This window comes from Aedes albopictus, unplaced genomic scaffold, assembly GCF_035046485.1.
Source record: "Aedes albopictus strain Foshan unplaced genomic scaffold, AalbF5 HiC_scaffold_42, whole genome shotgun sequence".
NCBI lineage: Eukaryota > Metazoa > Arthropoda > Insecta > Diptera > Culicidae > Aedes > Aedes albopictus.
The window spans coordinates 92590-112199 of NW_026917221.1; the positions used below are offsets into that span (position 1 = coordinate 92590).

At 42.0% G+C, this 19610-nt stretch overlaps 2 protein-coding genes across 2 annotated transcripts; both read right to left on the reverse strand.

The window, feature by feature from the left end:
* Positions 1-620: 620 nt before the first annotated feature.
* Positions 621-8257, reverse strand: LOC115267895 (sterol regulatory element-binding protein cleavage-activating protein). Its single transcript, XM_062843663.1, has 8 exons — positions 7851-8257; positions 7575-7749; positions 6615-7403; positions 4611-6386; positions 4378-4546; positions 1226-1555; positions 959-1165; positions 621-824 (listed from the first exon to the last, which is right to left on the reverse strand). The coding sequence occupies exons 1-8, from the start codon at positions 8240-8242 to the stop codon at positions 643-645; spliced, it is 4020 nt and encodes a 1339-aa protein (XP_062699647.1). The 5' UTR covers positions 8243-8257; the 3' UTR covers positions 621-642.
* A 6643-nt stretch (positions 8258-14900) lies between these two features.
* Positions 14901-19329, reverse strand: LOC134284654 (uncharacterized; the record flags this gene model as incomplete). Its single annotated transcript, XM_062843664.1, has 3 exons — positions 14901-15075; positions 16181-17103; positions 19057-19329. Coding segments are annotated over 3 exons (1371 nt in total), but the record flags the coding sequence as incomplete, so codon positions are not given.
* Between the last annotated feature and the right edge of the window lie 281 nt (positions 19330-19610).

Here is a 19610-nt window from a genome sequence, read left to right on the forward strand (position 1 = left end):
ATTGTGTAGCTGTTTTACTGGAAATGTATTCAATGCATGATAAACCATTCAGCTATAATTTCCTCAGCGTGACTTCGTAACTCTATGATCTACTCCGTATATGGGGTGACTGCATTGTTGTAGAAATGTTAACATTTTAATGAGTGCTGTTGTAGTTTGGTTCCATCTTACTGTAAAAGCTTACCCTAAGATCAATCACCTAATGGTTTATTTTAGTTCTGGGCATTTTTTCTTCATCGGACAGTTTAATCTCGGACATCAGCTATTTGTGATTGATAATTTATTAAAACAAAACTTCACTGCCTTAGAGAGCTGCACGATTGCTGTTTCTTGTCCTGATGTGAATTGCATAATTTGAGCAAACTTTTTTAACAACGAAATCACCTAAGCGCAACAAATAAATATATCAGCTATAGTAAAGCTAGCGTTACCTTATCGGCTTAATAAATTATGTTCCTGTCCTTACTGCTAGTGAAATTTACAAATAAACCTACTATCTCGAATATGATATCTCTTTAGTTGCATTTGCTGGGTTTACTACTTCTGCTCGGAATTAGGAATTCTAGCATTTGTAATGTTCTGTCTTTAGTTTTAGGTGTTTGTGTGTAAGTCTTTTGTGGTTTGGTTTTTTAATGGAGTGATTTAATCACACTTGTCCGCCGCTACCAGTGGAAAGCGAACAATTCTCATTTGATTTCCGTAATCGCAGATCACCGAACCGCACGCGGGTAGCATAATCTTCGGGCTGAGCTGCGAATTGGAACAATCCAATTTGACCTCCCGGACAATCTCCCCCGTCCGGACGTCCCACACGACCAGCGTGCCTGAAATCGATGGGTGATTGTTTAGAGTGATCAAGAAATAATTCAAACTACTCCGACAAAAGAAAGTCATATTTAGAATTCAAACATTAAGAAAATATGCCATTTGGGTAAAACAACACAATCCAAAAACTTACCGGGCTTCGCCGTCACGAGGAGAGAAGGCGTGAGCATGACCAGTGACGAGTAGACATGCGTTACCGTCATCATGGTCAGCGGTTGTCCCTGGAAACGATCCCAAACTCGTATCCGCTCGTCCAACCCAAGCGAAATCACGTAACTGGGAGAACACGCGAGTGCCACTATCGAATCGTCGTGGGCTTCAATTTTGTACACACAGGCGCCTACGAAAAACTCAAAGAACGTGAAGATTTTCATTCAAAAGATTATGCTATCAATACTACCTCTTATCAAATCCCACACGCAAAGGAAACCATCCTGACAACCGGACGCGCCCATACCGGCTTGCCATTGGTCGATGAACAAGCACGATATCGGCCCGCAGTGCCCGTGCAGCGTGAACTGCAACATGTGGCTGTCGAGACGGAATACCTTCACGGTGTGGTCCTGGCTGCCGGTCATGACGGTGCCACTTGCCACTTCCAGGCACGTTACCGGCATCCGGTGCCCCTGCTGGTGGAACTCCAGAATACAACGGAGCTCCTCCTCCCCTGCCGGGGCACCTCCTATCTGCAACATTCCCAAACTTCCTGCCGAACCCGTTCGAACGTGGGCTGAAAAAAAGAAAGATGTTATAGAAAAGTGTTAACTTCCCATTCCGGTAACAGATTAACTATTTGCTCAAACTGTTTTGATTCTTGGCGAGCTTAAGCATCTACTACCCCTGGTTGCTCTAGACCACCATTGATTTTCGACGAACTTCGTACAAACGGAATAAGCTGAATATGATGTATTAATAACAACGGATTGTGGCAACGGAAATAGACCCTAATTGCGGACAACGATTGGAAAGCCTGGTCTTGGAACGTGAGAACTTTGAATGAACCTGGACGTATAGGGCTCCTGGCTCGTGAACTGCAAAATAATGGCAAAATACTGTCTATTCAGCAACAAGGGTTCGATTCCCGCTCCGAGCGATGAAACTTTTCGCAAGAAATGTTTCTTCCTCGCATCGACTGGTGCTCGTAATGTGTGTCGTGTCCGTTGTCTAGTGTTAGTTTCGTTCAGTCTGTACACCCTCTGACTGAAGACGGTGTCCGTGTCTCTTTTATTCAGCCACTAGGTATGTGCCAACGAAAGAAAAGCCTGATGTTTTAAGGCATGAGTTGTATAAGAGCCTTAATAAACGTAGGTACGTAGAGTAACCAAAGCAAGATGTCATAATAACAGGCATGACTGAAACTCCCTCGCGAGGAAATGAGGAGACGATGACAATTTTGTCATTCAGTAAGGAGCGAAAATAAAACTTAGAAATCAAAACGCAAATCCTCAACAGCTCCGAGCTCGAGCTTGTCGCGTAGCAAGGAGTTCGTTCAACACTCACAATAGGAAGCAATCAGTGAAGTACTAGATTGAAAGTAGTGAGCTGGATTTTTGTATGGTGAGATGATTAATTCTCCGTTCCTGCAATGAAATGCTGCAAACAGCTTGGGTTATATGATTTCTTGCCTAATTTGATGCTGTTTGAGCAAAAGTTTGGGTAACTGTGTTGTTGTATTATTTATTTCTTGCAATTTCAAAAACACAGTTACCCAAAGTTTTGCTCAAACAGCATCAAATTAGGCAAGAAATCATATAACCCACGCTATTTGCAGCATTTCATTGCAGGAACGGAGAATTAATCATCTCACCATACAAAAATCCAGCTCACTACTTTCAATCTAGTACTTCACTGATTGCTTCCTATTGCTTGTTGTGTTTCTCACGTCCACTCATTCTCTAAAAGCACTCGCGATTTCCACTCCCATACAAATAAAGCTCGAGACTCAAAACACACTCCTCTACCCGGAATCATCATCGTAAGTATTTTTCGTTCCCCTCTTCATCACTCGGGTTTTATTACCTCACTGTTCGGGGTTCGTTCGTCACAGAAGCAACATACCGCTGCAGATCATGTTGCAAAACTCTTTCGATTTTGAAGAGTATTATCAAGCCTGCATAGTCATCGGAGTCACAATAACATCCGAAAACGCACCTGGCGGTATCCGACTGGCGACACTTACTCTCAGATACGTGCTGGTCGACGGGCGACATTTTTCGGACGTAATGTAAGGACCTGCAGAGGTCCGAACATTAACTTGTAGCCGCAAAAATTCGGGCGCGATAATTCAGCGTTTCCAGCGTTTCGATTGGGTTTTTAAATTTAATAAAATATGTATCGATTTTGTTATTTTAAACGAAACAGCACCTTTTTCTGAGACATTATGATTTTTTTTTCAGATTTTTTGAACTTTTTTTTGGTACTTAAAATCAATATCAAAGAGCTTTTTGAAATCACCTTTTGACATCTGGGCAACTGTTTGACAGCTCTGTCCTGTGCAAAATGCGACGAGGGATGATTCGACAAATCGCTCCCATACAAACTTCAAACTGATTTTTAAATAGGTTCCCGGGCACCAACATTCATGAAAATTTGGATTTCGGCTCAGTTTGGCATGCTGATTCAGAATATGGAATTATTTCGACACCACTAAAGAAGCCAATATCCAACGCAGGGGTTGCTGCACAGCATGGGAGTTTATACATTAAGCAGTGACAACAGCGCAAGAAAAATAACACGCATGTAAGGGTAACGGCAGCGCTAGTTTTGGCTGTGTATAAGTTATTGTAAAATATATTCAGTATACTGCTAATACAATGATAGACGTAGGTCAAATTGAGTTCTATGCAACAAAAACTTGCGCTGCCGTAACTCTTATATGACATGTGTGTTGCTTGGGAAGCGATGATAGTTATCGCTCAGCAACGATGACGCAACAACCGATCAGAAAAGAACCGAATTCACCGTAGCAGGGAACAAGGAACAGCAGCACGAAGAGAGTGCACTGTAATTGCTGAGGCGAAGGAAAGCATGGATTGGATAGGAAAGATATGCGGAGGTTTTATGCAACTGTCAATGACGCGCGGTATAAGACTGCGTCAGTGTCGGCCGTGTGCTACGACCGGGAAGGATATTGGCTGACAGACAAAATAATGGTAGCAGTTAGGTGGAAGGAGCACTTCAAAGATTTGATGAACGATGGCTACGCTCTGATACTTAATTTCCTCGAAGTTAAAAAAAGTTCTTGTTTTAATGACAACATCGCCTACTACTGGTGCTCTACGCATACGCTCAGCGCTGGAGTAATATTACTTTTCAGCTAACAAGGTATCAAGATATGTTTAAAATATTTTCCCGGAACATTTGCCTTGAGTATGCGCAGACTATAACATATTTACCAGTGAAATAGGATCCATCAATAACATTCGCTGATTGCCACAACAATTTCCCGAAAACTCAAGAAACACAAAACTAGTTAGAACATTTAGCTAATCATTTACATTTGCTAAAATTTCCTCAAAAGTAGCTATAAGTCAATGAACCTGGAAAACTTACTTCTTCGATACGCTGACGTAAATCCCCAGTCGATCTGCCGACCCTGGGTATACGTTTCCAGCCGCAGGAAGTCAATGCGACCACTCAACCGCGCCGCAATCACTTTATCTCCGGCTAGTTTAATGTTTGTTACCCCGTTGTTCAGGGTATGTTCTGTTTCGTAAATACACTGAAATAAAGAAAAAGGTTCAATCATACATCATAGTGATCAGAGCATACCCATCTCTTCCTACCTTAAAATTACCCGTCGTTCCCTCCCAAAACTCCAGCCGCCCGTCGGCGCACCCAATCACGATGAGATTATCCAAAAAGTCTAAACACCATATCGGCGACGGCTGATAGGTTTTCTTCCGAACGGTTGCACTGGCACCTGCGACACCACTGGCACTCGTTGTTGGTGACTCCGAAACCAGCAGGTCTCTCCGAGTGTCATTCTCCTCGCCACTTTGAGACCTTTGATAACTGGAAGCTGCCGGAGGAGGAGGAGGAGATCGATTGCTTCTGGGGTGATTCACCGCTGCCTCGTAGTACTGGGCTGCGTTGCTCGATTGGAACCGATTCCGAAGGTCCACTTTCGACCCATGGTCACTTAAATCCAATCCTCCATTGCTCAACCGCTTCTGGTGATGCCCGCCACTGGGGTCACTGGTGAAATGTCGCTGATATTGGGTGGCAAAGTCGAACAGAGCTGCCTCCATCAGTTGATGCTGATTGGAAAAGTTGAACTGCAGTTTCTTTTTCAGCTTGGGTGCGGAACTGGCTGGTGGTTGTTCCGGGAAGACTTCCTGGACTCCGGTAATGTTTGCACTGGTTGGTTCACTTCGTACGATAACCGATGAATTTGGGGAGGTTCGCTGCTCCTTGCACTGCATGTCCAAATTGCTGACACGATGAATTTCGGCCACCAGTTCCCCATTGGTTACGTCCCAGATTTTGACTTGACCCTGCAGGCACGAACTGGCTATCATATTGCCATCCGTTACTACGCATTCGATACGATGCTTGTGGCCATTGACCTGAATTGGAACGCCCTCTAGGATGCGTTGCTCTTGCTTGGGCTCTTCGGTTTCACTCTCGTTCCAACTGGCACGCCATTCGGCATAGTTCCGTGTGCACATGCATCGGTACAACATTATTAGTGTGTAGGCCACGACGAAAATGCTGACGGCGATAAGCATGCAACTCAGAAGGATCTCCATCGGAGTCTTGGGATAGAAGGGAGCATTCGTGGTACTCATGCTAGGAGTATCTCCATTGTCAACGTCGTTCAAATCCAGAGGGTCCAAAGCGGCGGCTAGTGCCTTCCATTGGAAGTGATGGGGCGTGTTCTCCTCCGGATTTCGCAATTTCAACGCGACCTGAGGATTCACTGCGTGCGACAACTTGATCGATGGCAACACTGTTACGTACCTTCCCGACAGAGATATATTGTACTGCTTCAGGATGGACGACCAATGAAAGTTAGACAGGTGGTAAACGGTTTCATAGTCCGGATATTTCAGTCGGTTCAGCTGCTCGGTTATGTTCAAAATGCGATCGTTGCCACCGCGAAGTTCTTCTTCGGTGAAATGATTGTAGTTCATGTGAGCGGCGTCTGCCGATCTGAGATCATGCATGTCATTCATTGGAATGTCTACTTTGTTTGCCTCGCTGGCAGCACGTTGCGCCGAAAGATTCTTATCGATCATGAACTCGATCAAACCCGAATTGTAGATGATATTCGATATCCACAGAACCATCCAAATCATGAAACCCCTTTGGAAGAATCGAGTCCGTGCCCAGAAGTTGACGATCCTCAATCGTTTTGGTATTTTTTTGTCTTTTCCGTTACCCGACGTAGTCAGACTGTTCTTCTTGTGACCGCTACCTTGATCCAGTCCGGACAGTTTCGGGTGTGACATCGATCGACTTAGTCCACCGATTCGCTTGGCTTCCATTGCGTTCAAACGGGCGTCACTATTGTAGTATAACATTTTCGGCAACTGTCGAACCTCCGCACTGTACTCCACCTGATGCGTTTTAGGAAAAAAGTGTAGAATAAAACGCATAAGATTAATTATCTATATCTTTCTGATGTTTTTTTTTTACTGAAGATAATGTCTAGTATTAACCATCAGTTACTTAAAAATACAAGACGGATGAAAATGATTCGGAGTAACGCTAAGGCGTTTCAAATACATACAAAAATGAAAACAACTTGACAAATATTTAGCAAAAGTGGATAAAATTTATCTTACCTGCTTAATATCCAACGCCAACACCGTAGAGAAAATCATCATCTGCAGGAAGAAATCCGACACCAATCCTACTATCGCGAAAATGCAGAACTCCTGGATCACCGGAACGAACGTGCACAAGCCAACCGTCAGGATCGTGATCTCTGTCAACAAATTCTTCGTGATGGACCATCCCTCTCGGGAGAGACCCTGTGCAACGCGAATCTTCACGTCCAGATTGCTATCCGTCGTTAGAACGCTCTTCGTAATTACCAACACGTTCTCCAATCCCACCAGTATCACCAAGTACGGATAGACACCCTTCGACTGCAAACTGATGGTCAATCCAAAGAAGAAACACATTCCTAAAGACATGGTCAAACTGCCCAACACGGTGAAAACAGCGCTGAATGCCAACACCATCCTCGATCGAATCTCGTCTATCTTTCGCACCGAGAAGTACACGTACAAGAATAGCATCACGATCGCAATGCACTGCGGCAGGAACTCCTTCCAATCGAACTCTCCCGGATAGAATATGTACATGATGGACGATTGATCCCGCGGATTTTGCGACGTTCGCTGGGGAGTTTCCGCTTCAGGGGAAATTGGCTGATGCAGTGGGTAGGTCTTGGTAAGTTTTTCCTTCAAAGAGTTGATGTAGGCGAGATTGTTCTCACGGAGGATTAACGTGACGGCGTACTGGATGATCCGCGAGCGAACTCGCGTGGGATACCGCTTGACACCGGTGTCTCGAAGCGTTATCCCGAACAGCATTTCAGATGTGGATACTTTTGATTTTTGTAAATTCTATAAAGAGTTGAAGTAATAAAATAAGATCTCATGAGAAAGACTTAATCACAAAGGTTGAATTATGTAAGAAGAGAAACGTAAAATGAGCTAAAATATACTGCACAAAACTTGTCTTAAGTAGACCATAAGCATTTTTAGAATCCATTAATACTGCCTCACATCACTTACATGGTTCAAGAAAACCGTATTCAGCAAACTGCTATCCTTGTTGAAATTTTGGACATTCTGTTGCCACAGGTTTGCAGGCGACAGCAGCAAACAGTTGTACTCCGGAAATAGCAATTGTTGCGAGGCGCGTTTCACATTCTCTACGTGCAAACACAGATGACTCAAGGTTGTTTTGCTAAAAAAAAAAAGAACCCAAAAAAGATTGCGAATTATCACCTCTACACAACAGCAACCACATATAACCGGTTAGGAGATAACAGCCGGACGACGTCTCACCTTTCGTCCTCGTGATTCCGAATAATCTCAATCAGCTTGAATACTTCGTACAGCGGCCCGCGATAGGCGTCCATCAGCTGCAGACCATCCTCCCACGGGACCACGCTGGAACGCATAATGATCTGCTGGACGTATAGCAAAGGATCTATTCGAGCCCAGGGAAATGGCGGTTCCAGACTGATGTTGTAAATGTTGAATAAGTTGTTTCCATTGAAGTTGAAAGGATTGTACAGATCCGATGAGCTGGATTCACTGGCGTTGATATTCGTCAGGTGTAGATTATGGCCAATTTGTTCAGTGTAGGGAAATATCACTTTGGTTGGAATCGTTCCCGGAAGAGGAATGTTCAGCAGAGGGAAACTGGAATGAAAGCAGAAAACGAGATTATGCATTATACTATATTGTATATAACATAACTAAGGCAGAGTGACTCAGCATACTTGAAACCGTTGAATCATCATTAATGGTAAAATACAAATGAGATAAGCAAAACACTGGGGTTGGTTTCAGAATTGGTTTATTATGTATACCGAGCAGTTAAAAAAAACGTCTTAATTCACTAATAAAAAAAAATCCAGAAAAAATCAATGTAGGTATTCGTTTTATCACATGTGTCTTAAAATGTTTATAATTACAGAAAGAACAAAAATTTTAGTTGAAGCTTAAACTCTGCATTGGAATATGTTTTAAACCGTTTTCATTTGGTTAGGTTGGATAACAGCTTTAATCATCATGACAGAAGCACTACAAAAATCAGTACGATCCTCACACCTTAAACCTTATCACCGTCGCGTTATGATAAGCACACCTGTGTTAGGGAATCATGGGGCAAACAAACGATCAAAAGCCGAGTTTCGAAGCATGACTTCTTTTTACTCATGGCAATGCTTTCAAATTGGAATGAAACCTGCTCTCATAAATGTGATCAAATATTCTACATCTTATAACATTGACTGACTCTTTTTCGAAAGTATAATCACCCTAAAAATCATATAGTTATGAATTCCTTTAAACTTATATTGCATTGACCTAAGTAAGGAATAAGGATATACTCAGAAAAATGACGTTCAGTGTTTTTGGATACAGAACCCTTCGTTCAATTGACCTCGAACCCAGAACGCGAACGTCTGTCATATTCTCGTTCCTAACAATTGAACCAAGAACACCCTAAAACGCGATTTTACGGCTTAGAGAGGCATGGCATTGACATTCAAATTCACTATCAGAGATAAGACGCGTGCAATGCCCAGCGACCGGCAGCGGCATAGCTTGTTGAAGTAGATAGTAGAAGTTTGCGATAAGAAAGTTCATTATTCGAAATCAGCAAAATTTGGCGGAAAAAACGATGGACAACGAACGAGAGGTGCGTTGAAGGTTAGGGACGTATTTTTATTTTTTGAATAAAATAAATACTTTGAGAACGATACGTAAACAAGTATAATAAAGTGTGATGAATGTGCAACGTCAAAGAGAACTTCGAGCGCTACCATGGTAGTTGGAGAGAACGCTCCAGACATCTCCATTAAGCACATCTTTTGGAGGTTACCTAGCATGAAGAGGCACGTTGGCCATATGAACATCACGAATGTGACGATCAACAATGCGTTTTAAGCCATTTTTTGATAAAAGACGTCAAACTGATAGGCCTGAAACTCTTTGTTTCTTCATACGATGCACGACACACTTTCGGAATAAGTTTTACTAGGATATATCCCACCAAGATTTAAGAATATATCCTGTAGCAAAACTGTAAACAAGTATGTAACATCTTTGAAATATTCAAATACCTTCTGAAGGATATCTGAAGCGGACCTGGTGAAGAAGTTAAAGCCCGTGATTATCACACCTGGGGCCCCTGTTCGAATCCCACTCTCGATATACATACTCACACAATGTGAGTTCTTCTTTCGGGGAGTAAAGGAATACCGTGGGTCCCGAGATAAACTAGCCCTGGACAAAAAATATCTTTAAAAAAGGATAAAAAGAGACCATCTTTGTCTCGGAACTTAGAACACTTCCGCACTAGTAAATGTAATGAAAATTTCCAGGAACCATTCAACCATTATAAATGAGTAATCTGCCTCACGGGATGTAGTTGGTGCAACAATATTACGTATCAGCCAGAAAAGCCCCCACGAGTCAGCTCTAATGAGTAAGCGTAATCAAGAGGCAAATACGACCAGAAAAACTATCAGTTCCACCATACTTCAGAGACCGTCTCGTCACCCGAGCTCAGCAGGTTGAGATGCAAATAAATAATGCGCGTCAAAAACCAGTTTCGATGATCAACTTGACTTAATAAAACCATTATAGAATAGAGACGACATTGTATGGACTTCAGGAATGTGGGTAAGTGGGTACGAGCCAGAAGTAAGGCAAACATTCACACATCCCGCAGAAACCTGTCGGTCTGTTGATCCCCATATACATCTTGAATTACTTTTTGGCGTACGTGCATGCCACTTACGAGTTGATTGTAGAAGATTTGTTGTGTTACTACTACTAGGCATGGAGCTATGGAGGTTGCATTACTGCAATTTGTGTTGGAAAATGATCATTTATCGTAATTCGATAGTGAGTTTCCCACTTGTGTATTCCTTCCTTATATCGTACTTGATAGACAAGTTCCCTAATATAGGATGGGGCTGTCTATCTCCAGTCTCGACGATTTAACCAGATTTGATGCGCAGTGCATGCGGCTTATGCAGGGCAGGGATGGGAACACTCACTTGCAAAGAATTACACTCACTTGCTATTTTCTCAGCTCAGAAGCGAGCAATCAAAAAACGATGTATGGACGACTTTTGCCTTGTGGTTTGGTCTCAAATTTTGTCGAATAGAGTAAAGGTCGCTCACGAATCCCAAAGTCGTGACAGAACTGTGAAAGCGACTCTCCACAAGGTGAGTGTAAATTACATTCACCTCGCGGAGAGTTGCCATCGCAGTTCAATCACGAAATCGGTATGCGTGTGCGACCTCTACTCTATTCGGCAAACTTTTAGACAAAATCACAGGGCAAAAGTCGTCCATACTTCGTTTTTTGATTGCACGCTTCTGAGCTGAGAAAAATACAAGTGAGTGTAACTCTTTGCAAGTGAGTGTTCCCATCCTTGATGCAGGGTACATTGGTCCAGAAAGCAAAGTTACGAAAATAATGTAGGGGTAGGCGGGGCAATATGGACACCCTAAGGTTTTTGCCAACTTTACCTGGCAAGATGTCAAAAAAGTTTAGTTTTTTGATACATGTATTCTTTTAAAGTCTATTTAGCATCTATTGCATAAGAATGCTCACGAAGAAAAATGATTTATCCACTTCAAAAAATGTTATGAAAAATGTTAGTTTTTCATGATCGTCTTCAAGCATACGGGGCAGAATGGACACCCCCATGGGGCAATATGGACACCATGAGGCTTTTACGAATTTCGTACATTATTTACACCTGTAAAGTCACTTCATTCACACTTATTTCAGAGTCACTTGTTCGGCTGTTCTATTTTCGGTAAAAGTTCGGATTACCGAAGTTCAGCACAGTTTACCGAAGTTCGGCTATTTTTTTACCGAACGTTCGGTAAACATTACCGATGATTCAGTGGAGTTTACCGAACGTTCGGTAATTTTTTGGCGAACTTCGGTAATATGTTGCTGAACATTCGGTAATCTGAACTTTTACCGAAAATAGAACAGCTGAATACTGTACTTTATTTTAAGTGTGTTACAAAACAACTATCATGGATGAATAATATGCCGAAGTAGTTCATTTTTGTTCAGTTAATTTAAATTCAGGCTGTTTTGGATAAAGCTTCGTTTTTGTCGGCATGTACAGCTGTGCCTAGGACAACTATTTTCCCCTGCTGTCGTTTTTTGACCAATTTGTTTCACCGTATGTCTACTATAGAGAACATTTAACCGAAAATATACTGAAATCGAAGAATTTGGTTGGTTTGTGATTAAGGTTATATTTTTCCCTTGTCGCTTCTTTCAAAAAGGTGAGTGTCCATTTTGCCCCGGCAGCAGAAGATATTTCCAAACTTGATTTTTGATATAAAGAATAAAATATAAACATGTTAAGCATGTAGATACAGCAAAACTACTTGCAGGTGTTCTAAAAATATCAGGTTTTAATCGACCTGCAATAAATTAATTACTAAATCTTATTTTAGATGGTGTGAAAATTATAATTTCCATGCACAAAAAATGGAGGACGCAACTTTTTCGTGTAAAATCAAGTATAATTTTAATTTCGAATGTTTCTTTCCTGAAACTACGTTTTAGACAAATGGACTATATTCTCCATTCATTAAAAGTTCTAAAAAGTTCGCATATTTCAAAATATTGAGGGTGTCCATTCTGCCCTGGGTGTCCATATTGCCCCGCCTACCCCTACCACAGACAAACAGGCGTATCACTTGCAACAAAGTATAATCACCCAATGCTAATTACGCTGTGTTTCGCAAACTCACTGAGTAGATGGCGATAGTAGGCTAACGTCAAACAGGAGCAAAAACGATGCGAGCGCCATGAGCGAGAGATATGCGAAGTATATAATATTTGAAAAGTCCGTTAAAAAAGGAAACAGGTAGTGGGTAGAGTGAGACGTCTGTTTGTCTGTGGATGTACTAATAGCCTAAGGAGACTCCTCTTAGGAGAGCAATAAGTGTGTTATTAGTCTACGGTCCATACAATTTTCAAAATTTTTGTTATGGACAAAAGCCTACAAAGGGGAGGGGGGTCTGAAATGGCCAAAAATGAGTCCACGTAGTTGGACAGCGCATAAAAAAAACAATTTAATGTTGGGGCTGAAAACACTTGTTTCTCCTTTTCGGACCATTGTGCACTGTGCACTGATGACATTTACGACACCCTCTTGACGTACATATATGAAATCTATTGAACATTGTAAACACAAGCCACACTCGCGAGCCCTTTTTTACGTCTACTACGTATACTCTCTCGTTTTACTGACGGCAAAGCTTATTTGGATTTGGTCTCGAATGCGCGCAAAATTGCATTTCACTCGAATGTTTACCCCTAAGCTATGTCTGTTTTGTATACTTATAGCGAGGCGGTTGCTCGCGCTAGGTATGGACGATTGCGCACACCGGTGTGGCGATTTGCTACCTTACTGGTGAGTGTGTCTTATAAATATAAGTGACCGATAAGTGATAACGAACAAGCGAAAGACGGTCAATGAGTCGTTTGGCCGTACGGGCCGGTCTTTGAGTTCTGGTTGATGCAATTTGAACTCCTCGGATGTGGTAATATGAAGCAGTAGAAGCTGCAAGGCGAAAGTATTGTTCTTCTATACTTGTGACACACATGTATGTAGTTTTAATGCCAACATTTTTGATAGACTGCGAGTCTTCTGAGAATCATTCGTCAGAAACCATATGACTATTGTGTGCATTTCAATTAGAACATAAGTGTCAGTTCTGAATATGATTGGACGTTTAGCATACATATTATAATTAGGATAAACATGGTATATAGCTTGCAAAATCACAGTTAACAATATACTGAATATAATGCTTCAAGTTTTGTGTCAACTCATTTGCTAGACAAGAGGGAGACAATTGATAAAAATATAGTTTCTGCAGTTCCTTATTTTATTACCATCAGAGTGTTGAATACACTGAATTAAATTTCAACCTTCGCGCAACAATAATGACAATGCCTTAATCTGTGTTTGTTGTGACAATCCACCCAATGTGACCTAGGGTTTTCCCAACTTGAACAGAATTGGATAAAGATCGTACAACACGAGTTTAAGAAATTTTAAGCCTTGCATTGTGATATTCGAGCGGTAACTTCGTGTCGCTAAACACTGCAACACTATTGAAGATCTACCATCAAAGAGTTTTCAACAAATATTTTTGAGATAATGTTTTTATCTGTTACCAGTTGGGATAAAGAGCATGGATAAGAATACTCACTTGAGTTTTTTTTTTTGATTTTTGAACAAAACCACAAGTTAAAAGTCGTCCATATATCATTCCTTGATAGCACGCTGTTTTTTCGATAGCTCAGTTGGCTCAACACGAGCCGAAGAATGGATGGTTTTCGCGAGAGAAAAGAATCGAACACAACCGTCGTTTACAAGGTTTAACTTTATCCTGATTTTTTGTTACAGCATTGTTGCCAGATATTCAAAACAAAAACTAACGAGAAAATAAACTGCTTTCAAGAAAATTCCAAAGGGGTTCTTCAATGCACTTTCTCTCCTTCATACACCCCCCGTTGAGGCAGACGGCTCAACAGATGGAAGTAAAGCAATCTTAGTAACCGCTCGCTTGAACTCGCCAGTAGCCGTCCGAACAGTAACCACTCGTACCGCTTCGTCGTTTCCTGGGTGAGTGGCCACAATTCTTCCGCGTCGCCACTGCTGAGGGGGAACGTTTTCGTCGACCAAGAGTACCAACGCTCCGATGTCAAACCGCTTAACTTCACCGTGCCATTTTTGACGAGTCTGCAAGTGGTGCAAATACTCCTTTGACCACCTGTTCCAGAAGTGCTGTTGCATAAATTGGATATGCTGCCATCGACTTAGTCGACTGACCTTCTCGGTGGCATATGATGGTTCTGGAATGGCGACCGCCGATCGCCCAATTAGGAAGTTGGAAGGCGTCAAAATTCCCATATCGCTAGGATCCTCTGACATCGCACTCAAAGGACGAGAATTCAAAATCGCTTCAGTTTGGGCCAGAAAAGTGTTCATTTCTTCCGTCGTCAATCGAGTTTCGCCGATAATTCGTTTCATGTGATATTTGAGCGATTTGACTCCTGCCTCCCATATGCCCCCGAAGTGAGGACTTCTTGGAGGGATGAAGCTCCACGTAATTCCCCTTGTCGCGCAAAATTCACCCAGCTTGCCCTGATGCAATTGATCATTGAACAAGCTATTGAAAGCGGCCAGCTCATGGCTGGCCCCGACAAATGAAGTCCCATTGTCAGAAAATATGTCGGACGGAATGCCACGCCTGCTTGAAAACGGTGCAATGCAGCGATGAAGTTTTCTGAAGTCAGGTTCGACACCAATTCAAAATTAATTGCCTTTACTCAGGCTTCAGTAGAAAGGGTCCAGCATAGTCTACTCCAACCTTCGAGAATACGGGTGCCGGTGTGACACGATGCTCCGGAAGGTCGCCCATAATCTGCTTGCCGAAAGTAGGTCGACGTTTGGCACAGATCTGGCAGCCCGAGAGGATCCGTTTGATGGCTGATTTGGCCCTAAGAGGTCAATAACGTTCACGAACAATCGCTAATAATCCTCCTTGACCGACATGGTGATGTTCTTCGTGTAGTCTGCGGATTAATGCCTCTGTTACATAGTGTCGCTCCGGTAGTAATACCTGATGCTTCCCGTTGTAGGGAATAGCTGAATACTTCAATCGTCCTCCTACACGGATGAGCCCATCGAGTCCAATAAACGGAGCCAAGTTCGAATAACTATGCCGTTTTGATGATCCTGACTGTAGGTTTTTCTTCAAGTCGCCGAACGCTTGCTGTGTAATCACTAGAAATATCGCTCGTTCTGCATTGGTCATCTCGACTGCCTTGATAGAAGTGACGTCACGCCTTTAGTGTTTAGTCAAGTCGATAAATCTTAGGACGTAGGCCCAGGCTCTCTGAAGTTTCCGATAGTTGCTTACACGATCCAGACTTATGGAGGCTGGTTTTTCTACGGTTGTTAACACTGTCGCAGTTTTCATTTCCGGAATTTCTTCTATTGTTTCAGATTCATCTGGTCTTGGCGATGCTTGCTGAAGATTAGGTGCACCATTTCACCACAGTTCGTTGCTCAGCAGTTCCACAGGTGACGCTCCTCTTGAAATCACATCGGCTGGGTTGTTTGCTGATTGAACATACTGCCACCGATATCCTGAAGTCATCTCGATGACCGCTGCTACTCGATTCGATACAAATTGGTTCAATGCCGACGGTGACTTCTTGAGCCAGCAAAGAACAATTGGGTTTTTTAATTTAAAAAAATGTATAGATTTTTAGATTTTATATGAAAGAGCGCCTTTTTCTGAGCCACCATGATTTTTTTTCAGATATTTAGAACACTATTTTGGTACCTAAAATCAATTGCAAAGAGATTTTTTGAAATCACCTTTTGACAGCTGGGCAACTGTTTGACAGCTCCGCCCAGTACAAAATGCGACGAGTGGTGAATCGACGAATCGCTCCCATACAAACTTCAAACTGATTTTAAAATAGGTTCCCGGGCACCAAAATTCATGAAAATTTGGATTTCGGCTCAGTTTGGCATGCAGATTTAGAATATATAATTATCTCAAAAGCGCTAAAGAAGCCAATTGAACTGTCGCACCATAATGTCACGTCGTCGAACTTGACGTTCATTGTCGAGGTGATTTTCTCCACGAGTTTTGCTAGTAACTTGGCGCCACACAATTCTAATCGAGGAATCGTTACCGGTTTGATTGGGGTAACTCGTGACTTGCTCGCGACCAGTTTCACACTGATTGATCCGTCTGCAGCGATGCATCTAGCATATACGACCGCTCCATAGGCTCGTTTAGAGGCGTCCGAATAACCGTGTAGTTTAATGCGGATCGCATCACCGGGAATAACACATCGTGGCTTGCGCATTTCGTTCACTACCGGCAGCTGACGCCGGAACTGAATCCATTTCTGCTGAATTTCTTCTGGCAGCTCGTCATCCCAGTTCAAACCAACACGCCAGATGTCCTGCATCACCAACTTGGCTGCTGTAATGATCGGTCCAAGGAACCCAAGAGGATCGAACAATCGTCCGATGTCGGATAGGACTTTTCGCTTCGTAGTCGAGATTTCATCGTTGATTGTCTGAACACAAAACGTGAAGTAATCCTCCAGTGGATTCCAAATCAAGCCAAGTGTTCGAATGGTGTTGTTGATCCCTGTGTCCTCAAAACTGACGCACGTTTCTTGCAATTCTTCTGGAATTTCGCTCAGTACAGCCGGATCGTTTGAGCAAAATTTGTGGACACCAAAACCACCGAGTTGCAGCAACGTTGACAATTCCTTGTAGATGGAGACGACTTCATTCACAGTTTTTCCCCCAGTTAAAAAGTCATCGACATAGCTATCATGCCGAATCACCTGCTCGGCGAGCGGAAAGGTCTTGCCTTCGTCTGTTGCTAACTGGATCAATGTTCTCGTTGCATGATAAGGGGAGCTAGCCACTCCGTACGACACCGTACTCAATTTGTACACCGTGCGCACGCCACTGTCATCCACCCAGAGTATTTTCTGAAAATTGTGGTCGTCTTTGTGAAGCAATATTTGGCGGTACATTTTAGGTACACTCCCGTTCAAAAGTTTGGGGTCACCCCCTCAAAAACATGTAATTTTTTTAGGCCCATATCTCCGCCAATTTGCGTCCGATTTCAAAACCCTAGGTTTCATTCAAAAGATAATAAGTCAAAGAAACTTTGAACATGATTTAAAAGAAACTTTTTCAAAAAATTTTGTATGTAAACTTAACCTAAAGTTGCCAAATTTTCTAAAAAATGAATATAAACTTACGGCAGTGTCGCTGGAAATTGGGTCGACCAAATTTTAAGATGAGAGCGGTAATATAACCCATTTTCTATTAGCTTTCAAATGCTTTTTACAGAACTTAGCTAAAAAATCTAGAAAAAAGTTATTAAAGACTGCCCCAGAAAGTATGGACGCACCTAGTCTTCAGATGTCTGGGTCTGATCGATGTTTCTTGTTTTGGGCTTTGTTTCGGCCGTTTCTGCTTACTTTGGGTTGGAACATTCAAAAGTTCTTTGCCACGAAGAACATTGGAATTCTAAATGGTAACATTTTTTATCATATTCCACTCTGTGTAAGTTAGAAGGTTTTTTCTTGTGATCAAATGCCTTCATTATACGTATACCCAAACGAGGATTAACAGGATCTTTGTTTTTGACTCAATTTTTTAGCTTATGCTAAAATATATTCTTCATACCATGCTTCCTGATTCTTGCTTGCGTGGTTTTCTCACTTATTCCCTCCATATTTTCCTCATTTCCAAAGTGACATTTTTAGCCCTGTACATCATTTGTGCACATTTTTTCGACGGTATTCCTCTGAAAGTTTATGTATTTTGAAACAAACTGTTGGAATCGAATAAACCGCCGCACAAATGTGGAGAGAATAGGTTGATCAACAGGATGCAGCCTTCAAAAATAACTAGTTATTAATAATTTTTAAACGCGAGTATTTTCTTTCTGCGTCCATACTTTCTGGACCGGTCTTTAAGTAAATTAATCCTTGATGTCATCGACCAAAAGTTTGGGGTCACCCCTCAAAATGATGTATCGGCCAAAAGTTTGGGGTCACTTTCGTAAAACATGGAAAAGTGATTTGTTGATATCTTTGTCAACTTTCATTCAATTTTAATTCTTCTTGGCTTATTTGGAACAAAATGAATGATACTTACTGCATAGACATTGAACCACACATATTTGTTGAAATTTACATAGTAAAACTTAACGTAAAGTTGCCTCATTTTTGAAGCGTGGTGAAATGTGCTAACTTTACATAACATTTTTATATACAAAAATCGTTAAATACGTTAAGTTTAAGACATCAAACGTAAATTTAGTTAATTATCTTTGAAATGAGCCAAAAATAATTAAAATTGAACTATAGATGACGAAGATATCACCAAATCACTTTTCCATGTTTTACGAAAGTGACCCCAAACTTTTGGCCGATACATTATATTGAGGGGTGACCCCAAACTTTTGGTCGATGACATCAAGGATTAATTTACTTAATAACTTTTTTTCTAGATTTTTTAGCTAAATTCTGTAAAAAGCAGTTGAAAGCTAATAGAAAATGGGTCATATTACCGCTCTCATCTTAAAATTTGGTCGACCCAATTCCCAGCGACACTGCCGTAAGTTTATATTCATTTTTTAGAACATTTGACAACTTTGGGTTAAGTTTACATACAAATTTTTTTTGAAAAAGTTTCTTTTAAATCATGTTCAAAGCTTATTTGACTTATTATCTTTTGAATGAAACCTAGGGTTTTGAAATCTGACGCAAATTGGCGGAGATATGGGCCTAAAAAAATGACATGTTTTTGAGGCGGTGACCCCAAACTTTTGAACGGCAGTGTATGTCCGCCGTCAGGACAATCGGATGAGAGCAAAACCGCAAAATTATGGATTGCAAGTCGCTCTGGACTGTCGGTCCGACACAAACGATGTCGTTCAATGCTACTCCCGTTGTCGTCCTTGCTGAAGCATCGAAGACGACGCGAATCTTCGTGGTGGAGCTCGTGACCTTGTATACGGCATGGTGGGGAATGTAGTATCCGCTTCGGTCGTCCTCACTCACTTCTTCCATGTGGCCCAACGAACGGTATTCAGACATGAAGCTGAAATACTGTTCTCTCTTCAGTGGATCCTTCGTCAATGCGATTAATAACTTATCCAGACATTTGCTTGCGGTTTCGTACGAATCACCTAGCGTGTGCTGAAATTCGTTGAACGGAAAACGAACAGTGTACCGCCCATCTCCGTTCCGTGTGTCCAACAATTTCACAAAATGGCGTCGAATTGCTCGTGCCACGGACACACCGCAATCGCTGGTCGAGTAGCCTTGGGCTCCGCACTTTCGTCTTTTATTCGGCCTTGCGCCAATTTCGGTACTCGGTACCAAATCTCACTAATTTCCGCTCGATCGCAATAACCATCGCAATTCTTCCGGGTATCCGGGAGAACGGACCAAAATGTTTTTTCGATAGCTCAGTTGGC

What these genes read in the sequence shown, in the direction of transcription:
- LOC115267895 (XM_062843663.1), bottom strand. Translation starts at nt 8,242, where the DNA reads ATGCATAATCTCGTTTTCTGCTTTCATTCCAGTTTCCCTCTGCTGAAC. An exon ending in TGGCGTTGGATATTAAGCAG is followed by an intron (nt 6,387 to 6,614) that starts GTAAGATAAATT and finishes AAAACGCATCAG; the next exon opens with GTGGAGTACAGTGCGGAGGT. An exon ending in GAACGACGGGTAATTTTAAG is followed by an intron (nt 4,547 to 4,610) that starts GTAGGAAGAGAT and finishes TCTTTATTTCAG; the next exon opens with TGTATTTACGAAACAGAACA.